At 47.1% G+C, this 27194-nt stretch overlaps 1 protein-coding gene across 1 annotated transcript; it reads left to right on the forward strand.

Annotated features, from left to right (window-relative positions):
- Positions 1 to 9177: 9177 nt before the first annotated feature.
- Positions 9178 to 12123, forward strand: MARCKSL1 (MARCKS like 1). The gene is made up of 2 exons (XM_085648398.1): positions 9178 to 9454; positions 10720 to 12123. The coding sequence occupies exons 1-2, from the start codon at positions 9374 to 9376 to the stop codon at positions 11314 to 11316; spliced, it is 678 nt and encodes a 225-aa protein (XP_085504524.1). The 5' UTR covers positions 9178 to 9373; the 3' UTR covers positions 11317 to 12123.
- Positions 12124 to 27194: the final 15071 nt, after the last annotated feature.

The following is a 27194-nucleotide window of genomic DNA, read 5'->3' on the forward strand; positions in this document are numbered from 1 at the left end:
ATTGTGGTGCATAGGTGAGGGGGAGAGGATGTGGCCTAATTGCTATGGCGGTCGATCTTAAATCTGGGGACCCAGGTCCGAGTCTCGGCAATGACACTCAACATCATGTGATTCTGGGCAAATCATGTAATCTCCACGTGCCTAACAAAAATGAATGTGTCATTGTGTAACGCAACTGGTGCTCATGTAAAATTTGCGCTATATAAATCGCTGAAAAAAAAATAGGTTGTATAAATATCTGAACTTACAGCTGGATTTAGGTATAATATGCTGTTTATGGCACCATATGCTTTCTTATCAAGTTGACCAGATGGAGTTAGATCCTCTTGGGCCATGATAGCTGTTCAAGGGGCATTTGTCATCGAGTGACACTTGTACTATGAAGCAGATGTCAATTTCTGCCCTTCTGATATCTGTATTGTAAATTTTAGTATGGACCCCTACGATTTCATAGTATCAAATTCTTAACCATCAACTCAATCCGTAGTTTGGGATTTGTTGACTGGTAAAAGTGCTCAAATTGCCAGCTGCTGGTTCTTGATGATGTTTCTGTTTTAGGGAGCCCCAGATGTCTTCTGAAATACATATCTTCGAAATATTCTCCTCTTAAACAGCTACACTTTTGGGCTTGTCAGGTTCCTCAGAAAAATTCTTTTTGGACTTTTGCTCATGCAAGCTTTAGTCAACAGTCATTGAGAAAACTTCTCATTGTGTCCTTACGTTGTGCCTGTCTGACTGTGTTAGTCTGTTGGACATCATCTTCTCCCACCTGGTTTTTCTTCACTGTCCAGTTTTTCGCAGAATGAGAATCTCGGGAAGCCCCACCTTCTTTTATGGCACTCCTGGGTGTTCTATTTATCAGTCTTGCTTGACATTTCTTACGGAAAAAACACATATTCACAAATGAATCTGTTCTTGTGAAGCACAATCAGGGCATTCCACAATATCAACTAACAGGTCTCCCGTGGAAGCACAGGAGGCTTAAGCACTGCCTGGCCGACAGTGGCAGCCATTCTTCAGTGTTCATGTGTGTGCTTTTCAAAGTCTTTCTTCTCATGGGCACTTGTGCATAAGCTGCAGGAACTGGTACCCGTTTTCCACCCCTCCACCTCACTTACATACCTGGCAGTAGAAATGCTAGCAAGGCCATGCGCTCTGCAATTCTTGCCAAGACTGACAAATCAGGTTTTCTCTGTGGTAATGCAAGCAGACCAATCCCCAGCCCTGCAGCCTAGCAATCGGGTGGAGGGAGCCCTGGGCTCCAAATCTTGTCCCAGGGCGGTACTTCCAAAACAAATAAATTCATTTAGGTGCATTGCAATGGAAACCCAAGGTTGTGAAAGTACCTGTCTTAGGAAAGACAGGTGAAAACAGGCGGCCTATTGGAGAGAAGGTTTTTTATAGTACCTCAAGGGAAAAAGGGCAAACATGTAGATAGCAGGAAATGAGTTAAAACCCTTCGTGTTTAAAAAAAAGTGATACAGCAATGCCTACATGTGCCATCACACTTTATGGAATAAGGAATTAATGAGGACCTTCTATCAAAGTTATATCTGAGTTCCCTGCTTAACAGCTGCCTGAGTGTGGAATTATTGTTACTTCTTACTAGAGGGCTGCACGTGACCTCACTCCTCTTGGAGGCACTCTCAGAATCATATTGCCCATATAACCTGTTTTCAGGTTTTCTGGCTTGGACCTGAAATACCCAAAGACTCAATTTTCCTTAATTTGCCTGTGAAAACGTCACCTTCCCCGAGTGGCTACCTGTTCAAATTTCAGAGCAAAATCCTTGCTAAATGGTAGCTTGACCCAAAATGGTCCTCCAAGATACCCATGATGTCATGGATTGTGTGTGTTTGGGAGGAATGTCTCAGCAGAACCCTGTGCTGAAATTCAGAGACAAACCCAAAGGGATGGAGTGTAACTTCATATCTTGCAGAAATCTGTTTGCAACCTGCAAGTCACCGGTCCAATCCCGTCACTCACAGCTTTTTATTATGGCGGAATCAAAAAAGTATTGTCTTTATGGTGGTTTGACTCCCATTATGCTCCACTCTTCCACTTTCCTTTTGTGTGGTTGCTAAAATATATTCTGTGGAATTGCCCTGGTAGCTTTTCATCATTCTGTTTTATGTTGATAAAACGGGTGCCATTGAGTTGTTTCAAATACTATTGTCTCCTCAACCTCCTAGATTCTAAACAAGTGTTTGCAAGTTGGCTGAAATCCCAATCGCCACCAAAACATTTTACCAAGTTTAAAAGAGGGCTTTGGGGTTTATTTGCCATGCACGGCCCTCTAGGTTCTTCCTCCCTAGGTTAATAATAAAAATGATCTTTTTTAATGGGTTGGAGCCTCCTTGCCTGCTCTGCCTTTCATCATTCCTAGGATAAAGAATGGAGTACCTTTGACTTAGACGAACGCCCATTTGTTTTATCAAAGCATAAAACGAATTCAGGGTGTACTGTTATTGATTGCTTTAGTCAGCAGGAAAGGGCGAGGGGGGTGAAATGACCCCAGAACCATTGATCAGTTGTGGAAAAAGGTCAGCCTTGTGCACTATCCATCCAGTTAGCCTGTAGGTTGGCAACGTGTGTGCTTTGAAAAAGGGACAATTTAGAGACCATGCTCGAACACCACAGAAATACAGCAACGCCGCTCATCTCACCTTTAATATTTAGAAGATTGTATTGACAATTTTCCAAGCACCAAAACAGGTTGAATATGTAATTCCATTGGGCACACACACTCCAATAAATGCTTCACTGGCTTTACATCTATAATCCTTCAGTTGGCAATGACCATCAGTTCCTGAATTCACATGTGCCCGACCACCACCCACCATAACACACACTCGGGAGCAGCAGGCTGTGTTAGCAAAATGCACCGGCTCCCATCACAGGCATCACTCCCAAGGTTAATGGTGGAGCAGCCTACCAGAAGCTCCGCAAGGGTCAGCTCCTTCAGCCCTCACAGGCAACGGGTTCAGTACCCCATAGGTAGATGTAAATGTCCTACTGCTACGGCAAAACATGAGTAAAAATGTGTGGCCGGCCTCCAGACGCTGCCAGACAGTTGGGTGTGTTCTACGGTTCAGAGTCATGTACACAGCGTGTAGCTGGAAAGCTTTTGTCTGTGTGCTTGCAAAATTGAGCCAAGATAAGCCGTTTTCAGATGAGACACGTCTACGCTGTACTAATCCAAAATGTGGACAGGTCAGTGCCTTTTAATGTCCATAGGGCTGGAAAACAATTAGTTGCATGACAAACTCAGCAGGCACACACTTTAGTTTGTACCTTCTACATTAGGGAAACATACAGATATGTTTGCAGAAATTGAGTTAAACCACCGTATGTTTTTAGCACAGTACCTGCAAGAGTTAAGTAGAGTGTGAGCCTGGATAAGAAGCTCATCCACAGCACAGTTAAGATCTCTGATTCCTTCCAGTCTCTGAATAAACATGGTTGGGCCTTCAAGAGAGGTCCTGCCTTTCACTAGCAAACCGACTCTTCTCACCACAAATCAGGAGTGTATGTGTACTCGATAGTTAGGTAAATACGCATTAGCTTGGGATGGTCTTTATAACGATTGCATTAACTAGCCCAAGGCTCAGGCACGCATAAAGAAAGGGTGTGTCTCCCAAGGCTTACCGTCTTATACAGTTCTAAAGGATATTAGATGTAACAAATTATATATCTTATCCTTCTTATGTGCTCCTTACCGTACGAGCATTTGTGCTCATTAGAAATTAAGCTGCTGATATTGATTATCTGACTTTTATCAAGGACAACCACAAAAGACAAGCACAAATGGAAATCCTAATGTTGGGAAGGGCTGCTTCCAAATTCACTTTGTTGGCTGCAAAGTATGGGCTCATTTGCGACCCCGTAGTAGATTAGAGAAAAACTGACCGTCTGGTTTCACAACACACTTTCATTCATACATCATATTCGAAAGTTCTGGACCTCCTGGCATAACCCGCTTTGTCAAAGATTCTTCCATTTCTCCCCACTGATAAACACGCACACATAGTGGGTGCCTTAATGATTGTCCCACCGTGACTACTGCAACGCCTAATACCTGGGTCTGCAAGTTACTTAGATGGAGAAGTTATTGAGTATACAAAACATGGATGTGCAGCTGACCTGTGGTCCGTGTTGATTCAATCACATTTTATCAGCTCACTGATCATTAGTGGGCTTCCAGTCCACAAGCACATTCCCTTTAAGGTGCAAAAGGCTCACCATCAAATTTGGCCAAAGCTTCTCTCTCACAAAATTGCACCTCACACCATCTAGAACCTTGCACTCTCGCTCCCTTTGTCTTCACCTTATCTATCGATCCAAAAAGGATTGTTGTAGGGCAGGTGATTTGGCGTCTTGAGCCACAGATTCTTGAATGCTCTCCCACTTCACATACACCAGACTTCCAACTTTGCTTTATTTAAGAAAACGCTGCAAACGTACTTGTTCTTTCAAGTTTTCTTATCCTCTCTGTGTTTGTTTTGTGTTGTGGGGTTAGTGACTGCTCTAGGTGTTATGATGCGATCAGATGACTACCGTCCTTTATAAATAAATTAATTAATAAATCTTGCAAGACATCACAACTCGACCACAGTCCTTAGTCAGCCAGTTCCAATTTGATTAAACATTGAAACATTAAAAGGCCTAAGCCAAAGACGATCACTTGGAGTAAAGGGACTAAAATTCGAATGCCTTTCAACCCAATTTGAGAGCAAGAGCCATCCACTTCCGGGTTAGGAACTCCTGAAGACAGAGGTGGTCAGGATGGCATTTGACTAAAAAAATAAAGAACAAGGTGGCGACTGAAAAATACTACATGGATTGTCTTTTAAATACAGCAACTGCTACCTCCAAGGGCCTTCCAGAGTGGAGAAAAAAAGCAGTTTAATATGGCCTTGAAAGGTGTTATTTGAAACCGAACTTCCTTTTTGGGCACTACCCCTATTGTCATACTATCAGATCTCCAACAGACAATTATCAACAGGCCTTAATCTTTGCAACAACTTTTTCCCGCCAACTTTGCCTTCACCCTTTAAGATATTCTTTAAATGAACACTAATTCTCCACCTACTTGCTAATCCCAGGTCTCGTATACCCTAACCTAAAACCCTTGCTGAATTTACCCCACTGTAGTTTTGCATCATTGCACTCAGGATAAAACTAGACCAAGCTCTGCAGCCAAGGACCCAAAATATCCATATTAACTGACATGCCGGCCTTTCTCTACTGACCCTGACCCCCTTTCCATTTAGGCATCTGTCAATGATCCCCTTGACCCACTTGTTCCCCTCACTAGTATGAAGCAGTGTAAGACTGGGTGCTTGTGGCCCCACTTTAGCACACAAGTCTAGACATAGAATATTCACAGTTGCAAAAACTTCTGTTCAAGGCCCAAAATGCACCTCCCTGTGATCCCTGACCACAAGGCCTTATAAGTTGTTGCTGCTGGCCTAGAGGGCGCCATCCAGTGCAACCAGAGGTCAGTATCTAGTCTCCCCATCCTCCCTTTCCATCAGCATCAGTATGTTAACTGAGCCCACAACTCCTCATTGTAGCATTCTTAACCCCTTCGCCGCGGCACGAATTTTGTCGTGGCGCTTGGGGGGTTTGGGGGCAGCGCGGCGCCGCCATGCTCGTGACGGAACCACTCCGTCATGAGCCACGGGCGCGCTGTGCTCATGACGGAGTGGTTCCGTCACGACTCCGCCCACTCGCGCTAATCGCCCGCACAGGCGGGGAATCAGCGCCGCTTGGGCGGAGCGGCCGCCAACGGCCGCAGCATGACGGAACCACTCCGTCATGAGCACACGGCGCCCGTGGCTCATGACAGAGTGGTTCCGTCATGAGCAGGGAAGGGGTTAAACCAAAGATTATCAACACTTTCCATATCACATTAATTTACTTAAAAAGTGCCACCCTTCTTTCTGGTTATTTCTCATAGAAAACACTAGCATATATCAAGAAAGCGGCTGTCCAAGTTGCTCCTTCAGCGTCTTTCACGGCTCCAGTTCTTCCTTTGACCGCTCTTTTGCACTCCTTTCCCTGAGTAAAAGCTTAAAATCTTCAATATATTGCTCTTTCCATATATTCTCTTTTGTGGCTGCCATCAGGATTACCCCCCTAGCAGTTAAACTTCTTGGGTAGTATTGCATTAGGTTAGGTCTTACCTTTCCCCACTCCTCCCTCGTTCAGTAGTTCTCTGTTGTCCCCTGCCCCTTTCCTTCTTACTTACGCTAACCACTTCAACATTCTTCTCTATCCCAATTCCTTTATCTAGAACATACCTCCCTCTTCTCAACTGCCACTCCTCACCCACCTGCACAGTCCTCCCTCCAACCTCAATTAATCCCGTCCTGGCACCACCTCCAACACTCCCTCTCTGCAGTAGCCTGAAAAAACTCTCTTCCCATCATTGCCACTCTGCTTATCCCGGACATCCACATCCTCCCCCCATCTCAACAATCGTTGCTTCCTCTTCTTTCACCAAGACCTCATAATCCACAATGTGTCTTCACACCCCACCTCTTCACTCATATTTCTCCCAGAGCTCTAGTTTGTCCTCTCACCATCCAAACCAAATGCATTTTTAAAACCACACCTCGTCATTTTATTACACTATGTTGACTGCTCTTCATCAGAGTGACAAGGGCTGACCCTTCCTTACTTGGATTATCTTGGTTCCTTAACATCATCAGGTCAGATGCTCTGGGTCAAACCCAGCCGTTCGGCCACACAGAGTGCTCCGAGATCCAACACTATGGTACCTCCCAATTGCCATAGTTGCCTTTCAAAGCCTATACTTCCAATATAGTTGCTTGTGCTGGTACTTCTTTCCTGTGTCCCCATCACTCCATTCTTACTCATTCTCCACACCCACCAACTAACATACACCCTCACCTCATTTCCACCTCCAGATCACTCCACAATGTCCTCTTCCTTCACAACCTTCTGCTCCACCATCCGTCTTCTATCCATCTAGTTTTCCCTGTAACATCTTACAGACCCTTTTGTGCCCATGCGCCACACCTATCATTTCCCCTACACCCCCAATCTAACAAAAGATTATCCTCCTCATCCATCTCACATGTCACCCTATTTCTGCGTGTTATTGTAATTATATTATTTACCCCTGATGAGGCATTCAAGCACTTTACAGTGAGTAGCACACTACTCCAGAACCCAAAGTGTATTAGTATAGGGAAGTCTACGTTGTTAATTGGAGTGGTGGACATGTGAGTATGTTAGTTGGATTGAATAGGATAAAGGAGGGATACAAGGGAAGAGTCTAGAAGGTGTTATTTGGGAGATCATAGTAGTAAAATGAGGTTTGGGATGAGTCAGAGAGTGGAGGTAAAGGATGAGACATATAGGAGCGGGTTGAAGAGAGTTGAAGGTTTTTTTTCCCTTACAGTGTGAGTAAAGTAATAAATATATAGATACATAATACATAAAAATGTATACATGTATACATAAAATAATAAAGAGATATAAAGTTGTATTATATAAAGGGGGCGCTAGACAGCACACAAGATGATATCTTCGTACATTGCTCAACCAATTCATTGCTAACTTCAGCCCCCTTGCCAATACACCTCTTGAGTTTTGCTTGCTCTTCTTTGTCCCTCTACCATCTCCTCCTATTAAACTGGCTCACAACGTTCAGAGCAAACATATTTTGCATTGGGGAAGAATCCCCTGTTACCTACCCACAACCCTTATTCCAGCACTTTTGCTTGCACCCCTCTGCATTACTTCTGCAATATGCCCAGAAGGCCCGGCCTCTCCTCTGTCTTCTTAGCACGGTTTAGGCCTGCACACCCACCTGCTGCTGTATAGCCACCACCTGGTGGCCAGGTATGTACGACTACCTTAATGCCACCAGATTTCTGTCATTCCCAGCCACGCTATAATATTCTAAACCTCTGCTAGTGCATCTATCCTATACACTAAAGACCTTCGAAACTGACACTCTCCCTCTATGGTAATCGATGTGCTGCCAGACTTACCAAGAAAAGAACCACCAACTAGTCAGCACATCCTAAACTAAGGTGACCACCTATATCAGGCCATTACGGACCATGGTTGAAGTCCTGTTGTAAAGGGAACACGATATTAAATAAAGATGTAATTCTCTTGAAGTTGAGTTGAAGTTTTATTCAGGTTAAAGACCCACGAACTTCCTGTTCAGTTCCCTGGTCAGTTCTCTCTACAGTCAAATACTAACATTCCTACCACAACATTCCAGACATTCTAAACCTACGTTCCTTAAAGTTACATGCCATTAATACATTCTAAACACTTAATACCTACAAAGAAATAAAACAATACACTTACACATATTACAAGTCCTGGATTTATGTTTGACAACCTAACACAGTCTAGGTGTTATAGCTTTACTTTGATTTCATTGAACTAATTCGACTATCACACCTGAAATCAATGATTTGTAGAACAACTCAAATGGAGACAGCGTCTGCAATAATCTCGAGTGAGGTGGTCACCCTATCCTTGCCCCCTGTCCCCTATTCCTCTCTACTAACCCCACCCCCGAGGTCCAATCCCCTCTTGCTATGGTGCACTGGACCGCACCACTCACCGAACAGTGCTCCTGTTGTTTCCTACCCCCGATTTCTTATTCTCATTATGATGTTGGTTTGTCTTGTGACTTCTTTCACTGGACGGCCCCTTTAACACACTGCCTCGCCGTTAAACACAGAGATAACACTGACCGTTCCATGCTACATCCCAATGACCCGTACAAACTGTACTTCGCCACTAATCATACAGTACTTCGACACTCCATATGCCCCTACAGCCCATGAGCCACCTGCCTTTTCGCTCATTCAATGTTATTGAGACCTATTCTCCAAGTTCCCCGCGGCAAACAATTTAGCCATATTTTGCACCTAAAACTGTTTCTTCCCAGCACCGACTCGGTTCTTGTGCTCCTCAGGAGCTGTTTCGACTAGACCTGCTTCCTTCACCGTCCTTAAGCCCCCACCTCCCCCATCTGCTCCCCATGTTGTTGTTTGAAAGGGGCTGCACAATCAGTGGCGACCGGAGCTACGACCACGCCCTCATTCCGCACGGGGCTCTGATTGGCCTACTTGTTAAATGCCCGCGCGCAGCCTTTAAAGGCTGTGCCCGCCCCACGCTGTGATCAAAGCTGTGTGAGAGGAGAGGACGCAGTACCGAGACCCCGGTCCCACACGAAAGCAAGCCTCCTCGCCACAGAGCACTATCCGCCTCCGGTGGCTCCAAGTGCAGCGCCGAAATCCTGTAAGATAGTCGCGCTCGTCGGGAGTAGCGTCGAGATTTTCCCAAGTCCACCGACTACAGCCAGAGCCCGAAGATGGGCAGCAGCGACTCCAAGAGCGCGGAAAACGCCTGCGTCCTCCAGGGTGTGGCGAACGCCGACCCAAAAAGCGGAGAGGTGAGTCGGGTGTGGAGTAGCCCACATGGGGCTTCGTCTGGGGGTTAAACGAGTGCATATAGGGAGACGAGAGACGCGTAAAGGGGAGTCCGCGATAATATGCCCACGCCCAGACGATTTCCCGCGTGCTGTTCCCCACTGTACCATATTCTCAACACGCCTATGTGTTTTACATCGCTTTCTAGCATTAATTCAGACTGTCGCCGGGCTTGCCTGGTAATAGTTCTGACACCACGCCTTCAAGACGGCATCCACCATGCCGCCGTTTACACCCCGGCCTCACGCCGCACATCGCCCACTCCTCGCGCCTCGCTCGCCGAGGCGTCGTTCTTTGTTCCTCAAGAGAGGGATGGAGTTCTGCGGGGCGCGCGCGCCTCCTGTCGGCGGCCAGCTGCGTCGTCTCGTGGGTGGCCGCGCGTCCATAGCCTGCATCCCTATGGTTGGTGGATCGTCGCCCTCTTGTCTTATACGTATGATTTGCGCCTTAACATGTAAATCGGATTGGCCAGCTCCGTACGCAGCCGGGAGCAGCGCAATGTCCCGTATGTTGCACCCAAGAGGGTGCAGCTGCCAGCGCTTCCCTTGTAACCCCTCTACAGTGATGTGTGTGTGTGTGTGTGATCATAGTTACCCCCAATTTCAGGGTGTCTTAGGGCCTGGCGCGTGTTCACGTTGTGCCTCTAATAGGTTTACGTATATAGGGGTCCATTTTGTGGGTACTCTTACTCTGATTTGATGGCGGCTTTAGTCGTAGCGCCCTCTAGTGTTTGCAGTGGATGTCTTTGGTCCATGGTTTTAGTCTGGTGGGGGTGCCTGTTTTCTCTAATGGGATTTCGTTTAGTGTTCTAGTCGCTTTTCATAAACTGAGGACTTGTTGGGCGCGGCCTTTAGATTTGGCCCCTGGGTGTTTTTTGGGCGGGAGGGTCAGACGGAAGATGCCGCTTTTTTATGCCACGGCCCCAATGAGCGCGTTGGGAGGTGGCGGGAGGGTATAGGAGCAAAGTTAAAGGAATGGCTTTTCTTGGGGGTGAGTGGATTATCTCCTCTCCGCCAGAGGTTTAAGTTTACTTGCTCCTATTTACTTACTGGGGGTGGCTGTTTTAGCTAACACGTAGTCTGTTTGTCGTATGTAGCCGTGCCACGCCCTTCGTTAGTATTGTGGCAACTTCGGTTAGTCTGTTTTCGATATCTTATTGGTCACGGCTCACTGGCAGCCGGTCCTGATCCATTGTGTTACTGATTTTGTATTTTTCTTCCTCCTACAGGAGAATGGGCACGTAAAGACCAACGGGGATCTGTCCCCCAAGGCTGACGGCGGAGACTCTTCTGCTGTTGACAATGGTTCCGCTGAACCAGCAGCTGATGCCAAAGCGGAGGTGGGTTCAGGGGATGCCATTGAACCAGCGCCAGAAGGAGAGGCTGCAGCTGCCCCTGCTAAGGAAGTCACCAAAAAGAAGAAACGCTTCTCCTTCAAGAAACCATTCAAGCTGGGAAGCATCTCATTTCGCAAGGCGAAGAAAGAGGCCCCTGCAACAGAAGTGGTGGCTAGTGATGATAAAGCTGAGGCTGCCCCGGAGGAGGCTAAAGCGGCCGAGTCAGCTGTGGCTTCTGTCCCGGAACAGGGAAAGGAAGAGCCAGCTGCTGCGACCGAGCAGGAACCCTCCACTACCCCGCAACCCGAGAAGGAGCCTGAGGCGGCTACTGATGAAGTGAAGGAAGAAGTAGCCCAGCCGGCAACGGATAACCCAGAGCCTCCGCAGGCAGAGCCGGCAAAGGAGGCGGGACCAGATAAACCCGTAGAATCGGAAGAGCGTCCACCGGTGGAACCTCAAGCGGAGGAGGTTACTCAAGCCGCCCCTTGAGGTGTACTTTGGACACGGGCTTAGGCCTATGGACACTCCTCCCCTCTCATGAAACCCTGGGTCTCTTGCACCTGGACACTTGACACAAAGCACCACTTGCACCATGGTGCCATTTCTCAGCATCCTGGCCACAAACGATACCATCCGGACCCACTTCAGAACATTTTGCCCTGTTAACAGCACAACGGTTTCTGTACCCGCTTCACTCTGCAATTCCCAGACATGACACTTCATTCCTCACTTAAATTAAACGGCACCAACGCAGCTGAGACGCGTCCTAATGGAGCCTAGATTGACACTTGGTATCTACTTTAGGAGTGGCTTGATGGGGCCCACAGCCACTCTGCACCAATCACCCCCCTTAACCACTATACGGTTCTTGGGAGTTTTCTCTCGGGGCTGTCCTTGGACACGGGTGTTGGGAGGGAGACCCTTTTGCAAAGAGGTTAAGAATGTCTTGTTGGACAAGTCTGGTGCCATTCCTGGAGCCACCTGCCCATGCTACTAAAACTCACCAGCTCAAGACTCTTGCAGGTAGCAGCTGGCATCAGGACAAACTATTGCATTTACATTCTGTTTTTATCCTTTTAAAATTGTTGTGGTTTTAAAACGCTGACCTGGTTTAATTGTCTGTCCTTGGCTTCGGGTGATATCCGTCACTGCATTCCGGTTTTACTACGAGGGAGGGGGGTGGATTCAAGCTGTGAATTATGAAGGTGTTTGTAAATACTTTTTTAATGGCCACTTTTTTGTTTTGTTCAATTTTTTCTAACTGTTAAAATTAAATGTTTACCTCTTTCCACTGAAGTAATGAATGTGTGCATTGTTTCTCTTAGGCCTGTAATGCATTGCTTTTCTTGATCCATAACTTTCCTTAGTGATTTTGCGGACCACATGGCATTTGCTGTGGTGCTCTGGGCTCCGACCCATGATCCCAGTGTATAGGAAACTCTACATATCTATAAACCAGTATGCAGGGTTTTTTTGTTGCAAAAAAAAAAAAACAGGACAGTATACGAGTTTGAACTAGAGGTGGAATGTGGTTTTCACGGTTTCTGTTTAGAAGGGTGAGTGTGTAGAAGACGTGGGCAGAATTGTACTTGCGTGATGTGTATCGTGGAGGTGTCGAGGACCAGCCGACTCGCTTAGGCAGTAGTGCTGTTTTGGGAAGGGGTATCCAAACATGATACTGGTTTGGAAAGGGGGCGGTGGATGCTAGCCCTGCTGGAAGGGAGTATACGGTCACCTCCTTCGGGGGAGGGTGGCAAGACCTGGGTAGGTGAAGTTCTTATTGAATTTGAGCTTGTAAAGAAGTTGATGTGAACATTCTTCTTTTTTTTTTTTTGTGGGAAAATAGTAATTGCGCGTGACGATCTGCATTTCTTCTGGATGCTCGTCCTGTACTTTATTTCCCGCATACTAGTGCCTGGTTGACTGTCAGGCCAGCTCAACCCCCAACATTTTAAAAAATATTCAAAGTGGGCATTTCCCACTTGTCACTGAAATTAAAGTCGCTCCCTTTCCATTCGATTCTAATCGTTAGAAGCCCTGTAATCTAACAGCAAGATTCTGTAGTACAGGCAACACCGGAGCATCACAATGGAAATACAAACTTCAGAATCAAGCGCCAATCCTTTGACCTCTAACTTTCGGCCACACTGCACTTATTCCCAGCAGAACAAAAAGTACATCTTCCCACGAGGTGGGGCAGGAGCGCCTACCAGAAGGAGCTGGAGCCGCAGAAGTAGCAGGGCTAATCCTCCACCCTGTCATATCATCCCTCTACTGCAGCAAGGTGATTTCATGGCTGCCCTGGACCTTAAAGATGGCCACTTTCACATCAGAATTAATGTAGCTCACCAGATCTGACTTTACTTGATGGTGTGTGGACCATGCAGTTTATGGTGCTGCCCTTCGGCCTCACCAGAGCGACATGGTGGTAGCCGCTCACCTCTGAAAGAATGGAATTCATATCTTTCATTTACATAGGCACCTGGTCCACACATGATGCAGTGTCTGTGTTTAACAGCCTATGGTTCATACTCCATGGCATTCCACAGCCAACTGTTTCTTGGGCCAATCCCCAACTAAGTGCACAGCTTTCCTCCTAGCGGACAGACGCGTATTTTAGACTTTTTAATGGAGACTCTAGTTTTAGTAAGGACCCGCACATGTCACTTACAGTGGCAGAAGAGCAACCATCTGTTGCAGTGCAGCCCTGTGCAGACTCCGTTCTGCAGGTGACTGTTGCCTCTGGTATATCCATAGCTGGCTGGGGAGCACATTGCAATGCCAGTTCTGGGTTTGTAGCTACTGGCCTCCACATCAACCACTTGGAATTGTTGGACCATAACAGCTAGTTAAATGGCTTTCTTCTGCAGATTCAATTCATGGTAGTCTGTGCACATAGACAACATGACCTTGTTTTATCAGCAGAGGTGGGAGTACAATTCCCCCCCCCCCCCCCCCCTCCCGATGTTGGTCCTAATGCAACAAATGTTAAGCCCTCGATATGTGAGTTCATCTCCTGGCAAAGTATCTTCCTGAAGTGGACAATAACTGCTAGGTAGGGCACAGCAGAAAGTCCATTAGTAGGAACTCCACCCACAAGTCCTACTCCCTTACTTAACCAGACACACCTTTTTGCCATGTTTGGAAATTTAAAACGCCCAAACTTTGCTGCTAAATATCAAAACTCCCAGACCACAGGCAAAGCTCTGTGTAGGAACTGATATGGGATATTTGGCTACTCTTCCCCTCCTCATTGAAACTACGTGGTCAGGAAGGTGAGGCAAACATCCCTCATCCTGGTCACCCTAATGTATAACAGACAACCATGGTTCTCAAACCTTCCTAATGTCCATTACCCCTCACAAGATGCCCCCCCCAGGACAGACCTCACTTAAACCCACAGCAAGGTAAGACCCTAGACATCTCAATCTGGGGGATTGACTCCTGGGTTCTTAAAGGTTAGTTAACCCCTTCGGTGCTCATGACGGAACGGTTCCGTCATGAGCCACGGTTGAGCTGTGCTCATGACGGAACCGTTCCGTCATGACCACGCCCGCGCAAGATTCCGTCAGCACAGCGGCGGAATTTGCGCAGCATGGAAGGGGTTAACTTGTTGCCTAGTTACCTTAAGTGCATAGATATACTCAGAAAACATGCACACCTCCTATGGGGAAGTGTTTTGCCCATTACTGTACTAAAACACAAAAGTGCAAGCCATTTATTACCTCTTACAGTTATTAAAGTTGGGAGGGTTAGGCTACACCAAGCTGCCATTGCTGCATATATGATCTTCCCTTCGATATCCCTGTCATTTGTAGGGCTTTAACGTCTGATTCCACCAAGGGTGCTTTCTTCTGGAATCTCAATGTTGTCCCTGCTAGACTTAAGGGCCCCTGTTGAGTCACTACATGTTCTTGGAAGGTCGCTTTCCCATTAGCAGTCACTTTCTTGAGTGTTGTATGCCCTCACACTGCAGGGTCCCATGTTTCAGGTCCACAGTGACATAGGATTTTCGAAGTTGGTTTTTTACAACCAATCCTAACACTAGATAGCAAGAATATGCAGAGTATAAGAATCTACTGCACTACATACAACGAACAGAGGATTACAGGGTAAGTAGCATAATTATCATATAGTGGTTATGACCCCCCTGAAGTGGTGTTGGTGTGCTTTGTGGCATGTCACACCACTCGACATGATGCACTATCACTTCACACCATATGTTGCCACTACTCCCAACAGATTATGGATAGGTGAGACCTGGCATTGCCAATGCTGGTTTTAAAAGAGATTGAAAGGATATTGATCTAGAGAGTATTGGATATAGGAGGGTGGAAGCACACTGCCTCATCCCAGACCTCAGTTTGTACCAATGCATAATGGTAAATGCAGTGCACGATAACACTCACTTTAGTAGTTGTTGACTCTTGTTGTACAACCTGTGTATCTCTAGATGTGTTTCTGGATTAATTCCTTTATCAGTAGAGGGCAACACTTCATTATGAGGGTGCTGGAAATGCTCAAAGCCTTTTCAAGTCTCTGTACCACTCACTGGGTGCAGGTGCATCAACACAAGCGTGTCAGCTCAGTAACTCACAGGAGCATATTCGAACAGGACGAGAGCGGGGAGTCACAGCAGCTGCTGGGAACTGAGGACCCACTCATGGTTTTAGGGGAATCCGTCAGCTTAGGGAGTCTCCTTGATTGTTCTGAACTCCTAGGAGATGGACTGCTGTGAGCCTCAAGTCTCTGGTTATCAACAATTCCAGCGAATTTGGGCTCCCGAGTTGCACGACTCGACCTTGTTCCTACCTGCAGATTCAGATAATACATAGTAGTTGTGTTTATCAGAATAAAGCGCGATTCCATCCTAGAGGATGGTAGAAAAGAACCTCATTCGGGTGTACATCCCTCAGCTGCTGCAGATTTGTGGAATCACTTCTTTTGAGGGCTGTGCTTCTGAATATTAAGTTGATACAAGTGCGTACTGCAAAATGTGAGGGAGCCATTAGGCACTGTCATCTGATAAAAAGCCTTTCCATTGAGGAGGTTCTTTGGATGACACCACTACTTGAGAGAAAATGCTGCTTGGAGCAAAAGGGTGATCTCCAAACTGTCAGAGAACTGACTCCACTCGTTTTTTTTAGACCATCCTGCTATGAACTCATGGAGGTGGGACCAGAAAGATGCAGGATTCCATGGAGACCAGGAGAGACAAAACCTACTTCCCTCTTGGGTGGTGTAGGAAATCTGCCTTCAATGTACACATAGCCTCCAAGTTAAACCTTAAAGCAGGGGATTGGACTCAGATTATTTATTGGGGTGGGCAAATAATTCGGCTCCATTGGTGGATTTAGTGGAGTTTCGACCATGCTGCGTTCCTCATAGAATGCAGAGTCCTGGCAAATCTCTGCGAATTGGCTTTTGTCGGAGTTTTTCTCACCGGTGCTCCCAAACACGAGCAAGAATTTGCGTCCCCTACAGTTATTTCCAAGTGCTAGACCGCCTTTCGACAAGATTCCTCAACGCGGGGAATCGCGACTGGTTGCGACCGCTTACATTGAGAAAACTGCAGCTCGAGTTTAAAATCTACTAGAGTGGCAGAAGGAAGCAATGTCATCTGGTGCGCCACATGGTGTCATTTGTGCTGACTGCAAAATGTTTTGAATGTTGCGTGAAAACATGGCAGTCCACAAGGTGAAAATGGAGCACAAAAGAAGGTATATTTGAAAAACTAGGACTATTCAATGATTATCAGTGGAGATCCCCTGAAGGAGAACTTATGTTATAACTTCAAGTGCCACTGAGTGCTTGAAAACCTTTGGTGTCCAAGCAGCATCTTCTCAGCTCCTTCCAATTTTCAGAGTGATGCCAAAAAGCTTTCGAAGGCTATCAATGTATGCCTAGTCTCTACTATACTGATCTCTGTGTGCATTGCATAGACAGTTTTAAGATTTAGGGCATAAATCTGGCACGCACAGGCTTTACAAACCTTTCCTGTGTGGCTATGCTACACTGCCCTCTCAGCGTGTGTGGGCTTTGGTATAATTAAAGCGATCCCAGTAGCACCAAGATACCCACATGGGTGACAGTGCCTTTTTCATCATAACATATTTCACCTACAGCCATCGTCCATTCCCATTGAAGGGGTGGGGGGTTGAACGGGGAATCAGCCATGGTGGTTGGGGTGATTTGCCACGGGTGACCTGTTTCCTCCTAGTATGGTTCTTCAAACCAGGCACAGTAAAACTCTTTCTGCACTTTACTCTTGGAGTAGGACAATGGCAAGTAGTTGTAGTCTTCTGAGGCAGATCCTTTGGGGTAAGAGATCAAAAGACTAGCACTGGGCTGTTTACAGTTTAGAAATGCTGTGTGATTAAAGTACCTTCTTCTAAATAAAAATGTCAAAGGTGGTTCTATTATAGGATTGTATAAGCCCCTATAGGATATAATGAAATGTAGATAACCCCTAAGGTATCTGCTTCACCCCTCCCCCCCTTTCTTTCGTGTGACAGATGAGGGTAGAAGCATAAGCTAGGTGCAGAACACTAGTGATCACCCCCCCCCCCCCCCCCCATTAATTGACCTGTGTCAGTTCCAGTGTCTTCTGACCTAACAAGTCAGATGTGGCAACGGTTTGGGGTTTCTGTTGCTAGTAAGACATTTGCTTCGATGCCGCCCATTGCTTACCATTGGTTGCTTCATTGTCACTCATTTGCTTTCTTTTCATTAGTTGTCCTGTGCTGCATTCAATTCCACTTCTTGTGATTGTCCTTCCACAGCTCCTTATATGGCGCTTGTTTGTTATTTTCGTCTAAACACTCAACTAGAGTGCACATCTTTTCTAGCAGTTCTAGTGAAATGTGCGAACACACTGAAATCTGTGGCCTATTCGGCTGTTATATTGCTTCAATCCCTCCCCTTTACGACTGTAGAGATGTATCCCTATCTTTGTATTTTACTTTCCATCATGTTTGCTTGGCCTCAAGCGCATCCTTCCTAATTGTACTTTTCATTTGGTTTGTGTACTATTTTAGGTTTCACCTACACAGCGCATACAGTGCCCATGGCTAACCATTTGTTAGTTTCAGTCTTGCTCTCATTTCCTTTGTCTCATTTGTCACAGCATGCTGGCATCAGGTCCTCTTATTGGGTTTGCCCCCCCCTCCCCCTGGTGCATAGATCAAGTACTTATGTCCATCCACTGCTCCCATTTCTGGAACTTCACTCTACGCCGCTGCACTTTACACCACTCTATTCTATGCCACTGTACTCCTCACTACTCTAGGCCTCTGCGCACTTTATGCCACTCTAATCTACTCTGCACCACTCTATGCTTCTGCATCCTATACCACTGCACTCTGCGCCACATCGCTTTACTCCACTGCAATCAGTAGCATTGTACTCCTCAGTGTTACGTGTTTTTTGCTGTTCATCTGCCTACCTATTCCTCTGGTCCCTTGGATATTATTGCTCTGGTTGGTTGTTAAACAGTTTCAAGCCTGTGAGATGCTCAGGATGCAAGGCGCATGAGTATGTACCAGTTATACCTTAGGCATAGCATTTCCTGGATTTTGATAAACATATAACTCAGGTGATCACTTGAAATCCTCCATTCTGTTGTATCATTTTCTGAAAAGAGTATTAAACATCCATAAAACCAAAGGTGCCAAAAAGCTATAAACCCCCTTTCAACTTTTTATGTTGGCCTTCTCAACAAGCATTGGAAAAGTCCATAGGTGCCATTGACTTTTTTTTTTTAAGACATGTTGCATAGCAGCGCCTTTGCCTTGCAACATGGCTGAAAGTTATTTTAAAAAAAGCTATCACGCAACAGGTTTTAAAACTTTCGCCCATGTTGTGCAGCTGTACAACATGGCAACCAAGCATTAAAAATGCAATATGTCTCGCAATTGTTTTAGTTAGAGCTATTGGCATTGTAAATGACAATGTATTTTACCTATGTGTTAACAGGATCATTTTGAGAAACTGGGTGGAAACTTAAAGGGAAATTTGCCAGAGAAATTTACAAGATGCTTCCTTAGAAGCTGCATGTTGACACACATTCTGCCATGCTCTGGGCACAGAACGTCCAACCATGTTGTTGGGGTGGTGACACACTGGGCTGTGCTCGGGACACCACACGCCCAACTGTGATATGAGGCTGGGGACGCACATTCTGCTGTGCTCCCGACACCCACCCGTGGTGTGGGGGTACACACATTCTGTCGTGCACTGGGTGGTGATGCACTCACTACCCTGCTCTTACACACACTACCCTGGACACTGCAGACAACCACCCCTGGTGTCGGGGTGATGCCACATTCTGGTGTGCTCTGGACACTGCATGCCCAGCCGTGGCGACACACATTCTGCCATGCTCTGGACACCACACGCACACCTGTGGTGACACACATTCTGCCGTGCTCTGGACAGCGCACACCCACCCGTGGTGGTGACAAATATTCTGCAGTGCTCTGCACACCTCACACCAACACATGGTGTCGGTTGTTGACACACATTCTGCCCAGCTCTGTAAACTGCACGCCCTCCTGTGGTGTTGGGTAGTGACATTCTGCCATTCCCTGGACACCTCATGGCCTCCCATGGTGGCGGGGTGGTGACACATTCTGCTGTGCTCTGGACACTGCAACACATGCCCACCTGTGGTGTTTGGTGGTGAAGCACATTCTGCTATGCTGATCACCACATGCAGTGTGGGGGGGGGGGGATTACGCACATTCTGCCGTGCTCTGGACACCGCACGTCCTCCCCATGGTGTTGGTGTGAAGGCACACATTCGGCTTCTGGGTGGTGACACATTCTGCCATGCTATGGGTGGTGACACATTCTGCCCTCTGGACAATGCACGCACACCTGTGGTGTCGGTGGCTACAAACATTCTGTTGTACTGGACACCGCATGCTCCCACCCATGGTGTTTGGGTGGTGAACAAAATTCTGCAGTGCCCTGGACACCGCACGACCACCTGTGGTGTGGGGGATGAGGACACATTTTGCTGTGCTCTGAAAACCGCACATCTACCCATAGTGGTGACACGCCCTCGGTCGTGCTGTAGACACCACACGCCCACCCATGTGTCAGGTTGAAGACACCCATTCTGCCGTGCTCTGGGTGGTGACACGCATTCTACCCTGTTCTGGACACCTCGCGCACAACCATGGTGTCGGGTGGCAACACACTGCCGTGCTGGACACCGCACCTTCTCACCCGTGGTGTTTGGGTGGTGACGCACATTCTGCCATGCTCTGGACACCCCACTCTGGAGAGGCGCGCATGACGTGATACAGCCGCGCGCGCGCATTGCTTTATGTTTCCGGTGCCGCGCGGGAGGTGTTGCTGTTAGTAGTTCGGGGGGGGGGGGGGGTTGGGTTCACTCATAGCACAAGTGTGGTGGGAAAGCATGTGCTCGGTTAGTAGCGGACAAGCAACCGCTTTGTGGTACCAGGGAACGTGTTAGGTAAAGAAGAATGGTCTGTAAACGTCACACCACACCCACTGATAGCTGCAGGACCTGTAAGAGTTTAATTGGAATAAAGTTTGCACTCCGACAGAGGGATTATGTGAGCCAAAACGTCTAAATTACTGTCAAAGATTATTCCAGGGTTTCTTGATGACGTTACAAAGCGATTCAATGGGTGGGAGCCTGGCAGCCGCAACATCTTCATAGAGCTTAGAGGAAGTGTCTCGGGTTCTGCCCCTTTAATGTCTGCAATTAATAACACATACACAACAAAACCTCTCGTTGCAATTCCAGTTTAGATACTTTGCTAAAATAACTTACCTAAAATAACTAAGAATGTGAAGGCACGCCATGCGCATTGTGCGTGCCTGCAGTGGAAAAAAATCATTAAAGAAAGTAGAGCTCATAGACCAACTTCGGAAACATAATCGTCACTACACGCCCCCTATAGATAAGAAATACCCTCACGTCAGCCGTCGAGCAGACGATCCAGTCCGGATTGGCTGTCCAAAAGGGAGACCGGGCGATAACCAAGAAGCATTCTTTCAATGGGAAGCCAGCGTTTAGCATAAACGGTGGAGCAACCCAATAAAAATGATGGGCGGGGCTTCAAGTCCCCTTCTGAAATCTCAATCACAATAGCCCTCGCAGAGCATGCACGCTGCAACGCTAGGCGAGACCTAAAAACACAGTGAATAGCATTTGTAGGCAATACCTATTCGCTTTGACCATGCTTCTCTTCAGGCAGTCTCAATGCAGAACTGTCTCTTCATGAACTATCGGCTCAGTGATGGTTGCGACTCACAGGCAGTACAATCAACATATTCGCACTCAAACTTAGGCACAGTGGCAGCTGCAGCACTAGGCCCTCTGGATTGGTTGCTGGCACAGTGACAGTCTACAATGGTAGCTGCAACAGAAGAGGGGGCCCTGGTGATTATGGGTGAGGAATGGCTTCGCGCTCTCTCTCAGCTACTTCAGGATTCCCCACTCACCAAGAACACCCTGGGCTTCTTTTCATGGACTGTCTCTCCTCCTGCAGGACCAGGTACACGGGTTGCCTTTCAGAGCAAGAACATAAATTTCTTTTGCATTTAGGCAGACCCTCAGCAGCTCTAACAAGTGCTAGACTTCGGGTGATGTCCAGAAGCATTTTGATAACAACACTCATGAAAATTCTAATGGTAGCCCTGTCTCCATCCTGATCACTTTAGTGTCAGGGTCTCCACAGAAATGTGCAGGACATACACTTAATGTCTGTGGAAGCTCCCCTTGCCCCCCCCGTACCATGCTAAACCAGGGGAATTCAAAATGGATTCCACTGACACTAGTACTCCTACTACAATGAACAGTGTGCTGCACACTCTGCAAATACTCAGAATGTCAGTGCAAGCTTTTTGCATTTGACATAATAGCAGAACTTTTCACAAGAGGATTCAGTAGACCACACTCTCAAAGACAAAGGTCTGGGGGCTCACTTTCACAAATCACAATTTTACAAATTCCTTCAACTGCATCATACACTCACTCCTCTGATCCACACGCTTGAGACCCTTCCGGAATTCCTCTCTTTGGAAGGCCGTCTACTAATGGGCGACCTTGGCCTCCACAAGATCAGGCGAATATACCAGACCCTGACGACTCACACCGACGACTTGACAAGACACATCTGGCGTGACAGGCCGACATTCCAGACCTGACAGATGATGATGACGGCTAAAGCTATAGTTAGCCCACGGGGCACGGCAGTCTCTACACAATACCGCCTGGTACAGTTTAAATACCTACACCGGGCTTATTATACACGGACCAGACTGGCAGATAGGTGTTATCCAGTCCCCGACAGGTTTGCGGTGTGACCGTGAAGATGGGACATTCTTTCACACAGTCTGGAGCTGCACGGCGTGGCAAACCTGTTGGCGCAGAATTCGGTCTTGCCTTAATGAGGTGCTTTCGTGAGAGCTCCTGCTTGACCGGCGCCTTTTCCTTCTACATAGCACAGACAACATTGGGGGTAACAAATACAAGCAGCATTTACTGTTTCTGGCCATCAATTTTGCCAAAACGGACATTGCACAATTATGGAAGGCGACATCTCCCCCAACCCTGGGCAAATAGAAGTCCGAATATGGGGGCAGAGATTGCGGTATTTATAGTCCGGGGATGCCCTGCAAAACATCAGAAAATATGGACTCAATGAGCTTCATACCGAGGAATCGAGCTTCCCCCCCTGCTACCCGCAGACCCTTGAGAGGTGCCCCATATTCCCAAGTGCTCCCTGATCAGTCTTATCCACGCTATTACCAGATCCTGCTTCAAATAGGTTAGGTTACTGTGTCTTGAGCTTGACAACTGTCTGCAGTTTGTCTTATTTGTATCACCCGCATGTTTGGCTGGTGTTGAAAATTGGTAAAAATGCTGGTACTTTCGTGATGATTATCCTTTTTCTCCCACAGGCCATTGTAGGGCTGTTGTCCAATTTTTCAACGAAAACCCTAATAAAATGTGTTTTTTAATTAATAAAAAAAAAAGGTCTCGCCCACTATAAATTCAAACACGGTTTGATCATACCGACACTTACTTCATGAACTGAGGTCAAGAACAGTAGTCAATTTCGATCTAGGACGGGGTACACTTTGTGCACCTTTGCAGGACAGGTACTGGATCTCACAGCCCACACTGGATTAGCAGGACAGGGTCAAAATAAAATCTGGATAGCAGTTTCACATGCAGTCGGAGACTCAAGACGGGTAAATACCCATTTGAGATGTAGAAGACATCCCTGTCCCAAAATCCACCATACGGTCCTGGACCGCCTCTGTGTCATCTCTGAAATTACATTTTAGGAGTAAGCAGACTGAATTGACTGTGTTCTCTAGCTCAGTCAGTTTCAGAAATCTGTTTTGCTGTTTGAAATACTGAGCGGCAGCTCAGGCCTAGTACCTAGTACCATCGTCCACAGCACCTAACATTTTTCTCTCCAGGTTTCAGAACCTAAGGGGATAAAATATGGACAGAACTGACAATGTGGGCTATTGTTCCATACAAACTATGTTTAGAATCATTAGATTCTGCCGAATTGTTGCGCTTCCCCAATGGCACGCTAAAGTGGTTTGCAGGTGGGGCTTTGGCAGTCTGCTGACTGTGGCCTCGGTCTGGGGTACCAGGACCTCAAAACTGATGGGTTGCACACTGAGGCTGATGGTACAGGAGAGCCCAACCAGAGTGGTAAGGTTGGGGAGATGGGGCAGAAAAGCCCAGCAAGCGTGCAGTAGCTTTACATCGCTGTAAAGCAGTATCAGCCTTGTCCCCAAACAGGCAAGTCGTAGTCAAAGAGCATGCCCATAAGGGAGGACTGGACACCCCCAGAGAACCGGGTTGATCACAGCCACACACGGTAACACTGGTTCCCTTGGGGGAATGTGTGGTGTCCAAGCCACAAGGATTTATGAGCTTGGCCGCATGACGACCATCTTGGGCGCGCTGGGCAAGTACGGGTTGGAGATCTTCAGGGTTACCGGGGAGGAGTTGAGCCTCCATTTATTGACTGGAGAGTCAGGTTGGCGGAAGAGAAAACTTGATTCCCAAAAAGTCTCCATCCTTTTGGACTACTTACTGGGTGGGATATTCGGAAAAGTGTTGGGATTCGATCTACTCGTCGATACCTGCACCACTAAACACTCAGGGGAAGTGTGACGAGAGAGGAGCGCAGGGTCACCTGGGGCAGGGCAATGGAGTCTTGCTATTTGTCTGTTGCCTCAGAGGCTAAAGCAAAGCTCGGCTGAGGCTCCCAACAAGGTGTCTGTCAGTGCCTCATTGAATGGCATAAGGGTCTCAGAAGATGTTTGCCCCGACTGGAGGAATTCTGTCAGCACATTAGTTTTTACCTCCAAGGTGAAGAACTGGAGGTCAAGACCTTAAGCATCCCTATGCATTACGATAGCTTAGGAAGTGGATTCTTTGGTGGCTCAACCAGGGGGTTCAGTGATGGCTCATTTAAAAGTGAGAGGGTGGACTCAGAGTACGTTCTGTGTCTGGTGGCGTGGAAAGGAGCGGACTGTGCAAGGGTAGCAAATATATAGGCCCACACATCATTTCCAGAAACCGGTTAGTGTGAAGCTGCACAGTACCACTTAGCAGCACGTACAGGTAGTATTGAACATCTTTGGAATCAGTCTGACACCTAGGGAATATTCACAAGCATTGCTAATGCATTGGTTTCACCTATGTGACAAGTAAAGAGCTGTTTTTATTAATCATCGTTCGGGAGAAGGAAAGAGCTCCTTGACAAATAACACACGAGTGGAGAGGACGTGGTGCAGTGGCCAGAGCTACTGACAATAGCTGGGGATCCTCGTTCAAGTCTTGGTTGCGCAACATCCTGCAATTGTATGCAAATCACTTAGTCTCTAAAGGTGATAGATTATTATATAAATATGCTTCAGGAGTAAAAAAGCAAAAAGAGACCCAACTTTATGGAAAAATCATTCCACCAAAGCAGATGTTAACAGTATTTCTGCTACGGGAAACTAATAGGAGAAGCAGACGAGCAACAAGCATTGGTAAATGCAAGAAAATATGCTACGGCCAATAGAAATGGTGGAAAAGTAAGAAGAAAGCACAGGAACCAATGAGAAGCCAGAACAAGCATTTACAATGCAATGGTCTCGGCATTGTTAAAGTTAAAGCTATTGGCATTGCTCATGACATTATTTTTGTTTGTTTTTAAAACATTTAACCCCTTCAGTGCCCATGACGAGATAGTCTCGTCATGGGCACAGCGCAACCGCGCTCCATGACGAGACTCTCTCGTCATGAACCCCGCCCGCTAATGAAACTCCCGGCACAGGGCGTGGAAAGGGCGGGGCACTCAAGGGGTTAAAGAAACGGCATTGTTATTTACAATGTCAATAGCTTAATCACTCTCAAATGCGAGACCTATTGCATTTGCACCCACACACAGCCACACACCCAAAGCTACCCACACACAGAGCCACCCACCCACACACACAGAGCAACCCACACACAAATAGAGCCACCCACAGAGCCACCTACACAGACAGACCCAGCACGCATAGCGCCACCTACAAAAAAAAGCCACCCACACACAGAGCCACCCCCACACACACAGAGCCACAGTCACCGAGATCTACCGTCAATAAATCATTTCGTTCGCCAGGCTACCTCAGTATTCCGCGACATCGACCTCAAAATAATCGCACTTTCACGGTCCCAAAGAGATCCTCACCTCAATCACTTTAGCGCTTCATTTATACTGCTTCGACAAGAAACGCTAGGACGCGCCACATTCTAAATCGCGGGATGTGATAACTTTTTTGGCCAATCATTGCCAAAGCCGGGTACCCTGATGGCCAATCAGTAACTAGGAGTGGGAGTGACACGTTGGCTACATTTCCGCTGCCTCGAAACTAGCCAATACATTTAAGGCACTGTAATACCGGTTGGAAACCAACCATAAATTAGAAGAGAAAGCAGTCATCCCATTCGAAGGCAATAGAAAACTTCTGGTTGGGTACCATTTTTTGGGACGCCCTTAAAATACAGTGGGAGTCATACGGACGTAGCGAGATCACTCTGCCTCCTGTTTTCCAAACTTGCCTGTGCACAAAGTCCTCGGCGGACAAACTTTGAACTCATGGCAGCCAACCAGAGCACGATGCCAGTAAAATGGAAGGGAGGGGGAAAGGCAATACCTGCGCCTAGCCCATCCCCCAAATTCAGTCTAGCTGTCTGGGTACAGGCTAATTTAGAGCCTACCTGGGTAGAGGCAGACACAGTGGAATAGTGGGTAAGAGTACCGTGTCTTAATGGGTTCCAAGGTTTGGTAGTGGAGCATTCTTGCGAGGCTTAGTGATATTTAAAAAAAAAAAAAAACTATATCTCACTGCACGTTAAGGCCCGGATTACAACGAACAAGGAGAAAGCGAACATAAACTAATAGTTGTGCAGTGAGAGCGCATGTCTTTGTAGAGGTCTCACTTTTTATAGTTCTATGATAGAGAAGTTCCTCTACTCCATTACTTTTCTTTTAATTCTAGGACTTGTCCTGGTTTTATAGCTGGTGAGCGAGAACTACAAATTCCAGCGTGCAACGGAAAAAACCTGGACCGGGTGAGTTGCTTGCGCACGGAACTGTTTAACAGGACACCCCTGCCTGTCTGCTCGTTATAAAGGCCATATATGAGGATAGTATAGGATTGCCGCGTATGCCGTTTTAGAGGCAAAGTCAAAGTGGAGACGAGCGCCGCAGAGAGATCGCACTGAGCTCGCTATAAAGTAAGTGCGGCTGCGGGTGGTGTGTGGACTCGGCGCAGTGTCACTCCCCCCCTCCTATATTCAACAGGCGCCACTGGGTCGCGGTCCGTGGGACACAATTAAGCAGCAGTAAAAAAGTGTGGCAGTGTCTGGTGACAATACACAGGCGAATAGGCGGCCTACTCCACACTGCAACTTCACCAAAATCCAGAGCGGAGACAGAGCACAGGGTGAGCGTGGGTTCCAGCTCATGCACTAGAAAGTGCCGTGTGTGCTGCTGCTCACACTACAGGAAGGAATTGGCAAATCAAGAACCGGGCTTACCGCTCATGCTGCGGAGTGCATCCTGCGGGAGAGTGCAATATTGTGAACGCTAGACTGCTATTGGGCCCATGATAGGAGTTACCGACACGCAACGCCCAGAACTATTATATGCTAATACCTGTGCAAGCGGCGACGTGACGCATTGAGAGCCGACAGCAGGGGGAGAGGACGCCATTAACACCACCGCCTTTCTCCGAGGTGAAGCAGAAATGCCTCGAAGAAACGCAGTGGCGTTTTCGGGGGCGTGTTTTTCTTTCTCTCCTCTTGCCATTGGCTGGAATGT

The sequence above is a fragment of the Triturus cristatus genome, chromosome 3_2 (genome assembly GCF_964204655.1).
Source record: "Triturus cristatus chromosome 3_2, aTriCri1.1, whole genome shotgun sequence".
NCBI lineage: Eukaryota > Metazoa > Chordata > Amphibia > Caudata > Salamandridae > Triturus > Triturus cristatus.

Excerpts from the sequence above, each read along its gene's own strand:
- MARCKSL1 (XM_085648398.1), top strand. The coding sequence starts at position 9,374 with ATGGGCAGCAGCGACTCCAAGAGCGCGGAAAACGCCTGCGTCCTCCAG. Across the intron at positions 9,455-10,719 it reads CCGACCCAAAAAGCGGAGAG|GAGAATGGGCACGTAAAGAC; the intron begins GTGAGTCGGGTG and ends TTCCTCCTACAG.